The 6000-nt window shown below is 34.8% G+C and overlaps 1 protein-coding gene across 1 annotated transcript in view; it reads left to right on the plus strand.

Moving 5' to 3' along the window:
• Nucleotides 1-3604, plus strand: part of LOC107444970 (uncharacterized) — a 112574-nt gene extending 108970 nt beyond the window's left edge. Inside the window, exons 4-5 of the mRNA XM_016059263.4 lie at nt 538-1354; nt 2877-3604. Of these exons, the coding sequence (XP_015914749.1) occupies nt 538-1354; nt 2877-3270 (1211 nt within the window). The 3' untranslated portion in view covers nt 3271-3604. The remainder of the gene's footprint in view (nt 1-537; nt 1355-2876) is intronic.
• Nucleotides 3605-6000: the final 2396 nt, after the last annotated feature.

The raw sequence follows: 6000 nt of genomic DNA on the forward strand, positions 1-6000 counted from the left end.
GATCAATGTGTGCAACCTTGGCTGCCTGGTACATAACATAATGATAAAGCCAGTTCCACATCTACATTCAATAAATAGCATGTTATATCAATGTTTGTCACAGCAGTGCGTTCCTTCTATGGCGTTTTCGTGAACTCAGTCAGTCACAAGTTGGTATTGGTCACAAGTCATATAAACCTTGTCACAAGTTATATAAACCAGTCACAAGTTATATAAACTAGTCACAAGTTATATAAACCTTGTCACAAGTTATATAAACCTTGTCACAAGTTATATAAACCTTGTCACAAGTTATATAAACCTTGTCACAAGTTATATAAACCTTGTCACAAGTTATATAAACCTTGTCACAAGTTATATAAACCTTGTCACAAGTTATATAAACCTTGTCACAAGTTATATAAACCTTGTCGTTTACAAGTTGGCATTAGGAATACATAAACCTTGCAGTCCAAAATTTGTAAAAAAGTTTTAAATATTTAATGTTTTCTAAGTATTGTAATAAAAAATATATATTTAAAGTGATTTATTTTTCAGATGACAAATTAGATATGAAGATGCAAGAAATGAAACCCTTTTGCAAAGCAACCACAGCTGAAGGATCACTTCAAGCACCCCCTGAACCACACTTCAACAAGAAACTCCTGGTTGCTGGAGCCCAGTTCCTACCCGGCCTGGTGATGCACCCATCGGCCATCCACTCTTTCCCTCAACCCGTATTCTCCAGGACTCATTTACCACTGTCACCATTGCCGATGGCCGGATGCGTTCAGCAGCTCGGCACCTACCACCCCTTTGTGATTTCAGAAGCCCATTCTTGCAAATCAGCACCTGCCGACTTCAATCCGGACACTATGTCCCCAAAATCAACCAGGCTAGCGAGACCTCAAGACAAACTAGCCAGTTCCCAATCTACATCGGGTTCCACGTCCTCCAGAAAAACGAAATTCGACTTTTCGAAATTGGCTGAATCTGCCACCAGCAAGGACGACCCACCTCCCGCCCACAGCAACAGTGGCGGAGCAGAAGTTAAACGAAGCCAAATGGACAGTCCGACTACTGCTGCCTCGAAGGCTTCAGTAGCACTCATCACCAGTCATACCTATCCTTTCATATCTTCCTATTATACTCTAGGTGCCATGGGCCTGGCGACGGACTATTTCGAACGAAAGCTGGCCCGGGGCAGAGGATCTTCGAGACCTAAAAAGGAGTTTATTTGCAAGTATTGCCAAAGGAGATTTACTAAGTCTTATAATTTATTGATCCACGAGAGGACGCATACAGATGAGAGACCATACACCTGTGACATTTGCCACAAGGCGTTTCGACGGCAAGATCATCTTAGAGATCACAGGTAGGGACTTTGAAGCATAAAACAATGGTTCTTAATTTTATTCTTCAGCTATGGAAACTTAAAAGATCGAGCTTCTTTGGCAAACGTCGGCTTTATTAAGTTCATTAGCAGCTGTAAATTTTACTATCCAACCAAATACTATATAGAAAAAAAAAATTAAAATCAATTCTCTCTATATAAATATATATATAGAGAGAGTGAACTAATAGTAGAAATTGGAAGAAAAAAAAGGCGCAAGGTATCAGGCAACTAGACTAGACTCAACGCGACTAGAAACTTCATTTATAGTAATTGAAAATTAATATTTAAATGTAAATAGTACACGCTTAAGTTTGATAAGTCTATTCTTTCTCATGCTTATGCCAGCTCACTCACTTGATGCATTTCAGTTTTCAGTTCCTTACTGCCAACGCGAAATATATCCTCTCGGTTCGGTGGCAATACACACACGCGCATTAGTGATTGGAAATAATATAACAAATGACACTGTGGAAAGGCGATAAATATACAGACAATACAGATGAATATTGGCTTTAACGATCTCACTGTATACATTAAGAATAAAAATATAAAAATAAAAGTACACCACTCAGTCAAGGTAAATAAAGATCATTCAGGTTTAAGAACATTGGCAATGCAAGTATTATGTTACTGTGAATGACCGAAATTGGTGGTTCTTGACTTCCACCGGTTAATGTTGACAATCACATAGTCGCTTTGGTAAAAGTCCGAAATATATACTAGGTCTAGTTAAGTGCCATTGCCCGGTATACCCTACACTGATGTTTTTTTAGGGTTCAGTGCCACTGCCCGCTATACATTTGCCAGTTACTCCGAACATTGATGTTTCTCTTAATCTATCCTCAGCAGATATTAAAATATCGAATAAATATATAATAATATCAGCGAATAAATTAATATCAAATCTGATATAACAAATATTTCGGACATTCACCAAAGCGACTATGTGATTGTTGACATTCACCGGTGAAAGTGGACATTCTATTGATTCTTTCAAGGTTCAATGCCACTGTCCGGTATGCATTTGTCCGGTACTCCGAACACTGATGTATCTCCTAATCTATCCTCAGCAGATATTAAAATATCGAATAAATATATTATAATATCATCGAATAAATTAATATCAAATCGGATATAGCAATTCGCTCATGGGCTGCAATAGCGGCACAACTCAAAAAATCAAGTTTTGAGATAAGTGGATTAAAGTTTTCATTGCTAAGGAAAATGCATGAGAAATGCTTTAGTTTGCTTAAACGAAGATTACCTTCAAGTTGAATTATGAGTTGTGCTAGTATTATTGCTGAAAGAATGTGTACTATTTTCATATTTACACCTGTTTCTGGTCCAAAACGGGTGTTTTTTTTAGTTGTGTCACTATTGCAGCCCATGAGCGAAATATTTCGGACATTCACCTAAAAATTATTGACTCTCACAGGTGAAAGTCGATATTCTCTTGATTTTATTGTAGAATATCTAATTGTAAATCCTTGTTGATTTCCAGGTACATTCACTCGAAGGAGAAACCCTTCAAGTGCACGGAGTGTGGCAAAGGTTTCTGTCAGTCCAGGACGCTGGCAGTGCACAGGATCCTGCACATGGAGGACTCCCCCCACAAGTGTCCCACATGTGGACGCACATTCAACCAGAGGAGCAACCTCAAGACCCACCTCCTCACACACACTGACATCAAACCCTACAACTGTGACTCCTGCGGAAAAGTCTTCAGGAGGAACTGCGACCTCAGGAGGCACACGCTGACCCACACTTTGGGGCTGCCTGAAGCCCCATGCGAAGAGGGGCATGGGTCCCCATCCAGTAGCTGTGATCGTTATTATCCGGGTGAAGGCGACAACGATGATAGTCACTCCCAAGAAATCGTTGACGTCGAAAATTAAAAAACTATTTATTTTTGTTAATAAAACCTGCTTTAGTATTCTTGGTTTGAAGACAAAATATCGTGCCAGCATCATGTGCACAAAATTATTTAACTTGCTTTTTACATGCAAGAAACTTGCACATAAATTATCAGTAGACATTACAAGGTGGAGATTAGACTGTTTTCAAAAACTGGGAGAATAATAATTATTTTATTTTTTTAAATAATAAAAATTCTTTCGGAAAAATCATTTTAAAACGACATACATTTTTCCTTCAAAAGTTTTTGGCTTCAGGTCAAAAAATTAAGAACAAATAGCTTTACAGATAGTAAACGTGGAAATCAAAGAAAAATAATTGAAAATCCCAATTTTTAAAAATCTCTTAATAACTGAAAATCACATAAAAATATTTTGGAAATATCAATCATGTTTCGAAATGAGGTATGTTGGGTTATTACTTTTAATTGTTTTTCTTTGATTTATTCTCCCTAATTCCATTAATCGATGACACTTTTAAATCCATCGATAAACATTAATCCATCGATAAAACATTAATAAATTCTAAGAGGAACACGTCCCACAAATTTGCAGGAAGAATTATAATTGATAATACCGTTTTCATAAAACGAATTTTTGAAAACCAACAGTTTAATTTATGTCAAGCTGTGTATTTATAGAACATAACGTAGTGTCACTATATAGTTAACCCCATGCAATATAAATACTATATAAGGTTATATCAAAGAGTTCGTTCCTAATTGTGTTATTTTCTGGTACGAAGAAGATAAAAGTTTACACTGTCAGAAATGTTAGATCATGTTGAGCATTGTTGTCCAAGCATATATTTGAACAAAAAAGTCTTAAAAGAAAACATGATCAAAACCTACAGTTTTAATGTAAAAATAAATTATTTTCAAAATTAAGTCTCAAATAGTTTCGAGCAAATTTCTTAAATAAATACCGAAAATTCAAAACAATTTCAAATAACTTTAAAACCCGCTGTCGGCTAAAAATGCTGTAAAAAAATAAATAAAAACGGGTCCTCCTTATAATTTTTTTTTTTTGAACGGTTGGATGGATTTTCATTCTCTAAAGTGTTTTGGTAACATCTTAAGGAATCTTTTAAAATAAATATATATGCATATATATATTATTTCATTACAGTCGTTGAACAGTCGACCCAATTTTTGGGTTTACGTCAACTAATGTTGAACTCCGTAGTCTTGTAATTTTGAACCCAATACAGAAGACGAACTTCTGGATCAAGTATTGGGAGAAATTTACCTTCATGGAGGACTTCTTGATGAAACTAACCCACATTTGCGTTACATGGAGAGGAAAATAGCGAAAACCATTGAGGATATTTAACGTCAGCACTGTTGTCGGTGCATGCCGAGTGTGAAATTCATATCGACCAGCCATCGCTGTGATTCGAACCCGGTTCACCTCAATGGATAGGCGAGCGCAATATCCCATGAGCCACCTCGACTCTGTTTTGAGATATCGTAGTAACTCTTTATAATATGAAAATCCGTCCAAAAGTTTAAAAAAGTGGCCGTTTTTTTTATTCGTTTATTTTGCTGATTTTACATAGGGGCTATATGCAGAAACTATTTTGAAAAAAAACGGTATCCGCATTTTAAATCTAAGCTTCCTGTCTCACTTAAGGGTTGTAGGATAACAATATAATTTTCAGTAAAAACATGTTATTGATACTCTTTTTTTTTTGTAAGAACGGGAAATAATGAGTACAATAGAATAAAATTAAAAAACGAATATTGATGAGTAATTTTTGATCAAATGACTTTCGTTTCACGAACTAAAAAAGTATTTTTATTGTCTGAGATATCCCCATTAAGATATTTTAGCTTAAAAATTTATACACAAAAGCATCCTTTATCAAAATAAGCGTAACGCATTCGTGTGTAAGGGAAAGCATCTAATTAGTTTAGTTTAGTCTGAAAAAGAGGTTAAAAGCATGACCCCTTTCATGTAAAATGTCCACAAGTCACTGCGCAGAAATAAAACCTTCTTAAACAAAATTATTTTGAATTCAAAGGCAATGTGACATTTTAAAATGCGCAATTATTTGTTTCAAAAAGTAATGTAACAACTTAAACAACTCAAAATTACTTATTATTTTAAATGAAAACTGTAATTTTTAATGTTTTTTTCTCTTTCTGTAAAATTGTTAATTTACTTTTATCTTTCTTGTTTAAATGACTGCAAAATTTTTTTGAATAACGATAGCTCAACATTTTTCTTTTGCTAATAGAATTAAAACGGAAAATAATCGAAATTCTTAAGGAATTATTCGTTGATCATTAATGTATTTAGCTTGATAGAATTTAAAATTATATGCCTAAATGCCAGAGCCCTCAACGGAAGAAGTTAAAATGTTCAGGCTTGAATTTGATTTTATAATTTAATTATTGTTTACAAGACTGTATTCAAGAAGAGAGAAGACCGGGCGATTCCTTACAAAAAGAGTAGGATTTTTTTTGCGGAGAATTTATTTACATATTATTATCCATTCATAACAAAAAATAAGCACTTATTAAAATAAGTGGTATTATCTGGCCATCCGGAGATAAAGGTTGAAAAACTCGCTCGTTTTGCGAAGAAATTGAAGTGGCGAATATTAACTAAAACCTACCCCCCAAGCTTAAATGAGTTTTTTGTTCAAAGCGACCGCTAAATCAAAACCTGATTTTTATCTAAAAATAAATGTACATATTACTATAGCAA

This window comes from Parasteatoda tepidariorum, chromosome 8 (assembly GCF_982258835.1).
Source record: "Parasteatoda tepidariorum strain Cologne lab strain chromosome 8, Ptep-v5.0, whole genome shotgun sequence".
Taxonomy (NCBI): Eukaryota; Metazoa; Arthropoda; class Arachnida; order Araneae; family Theridiidae; genus Parasteatoda; species Parasteatoda tepidariorum.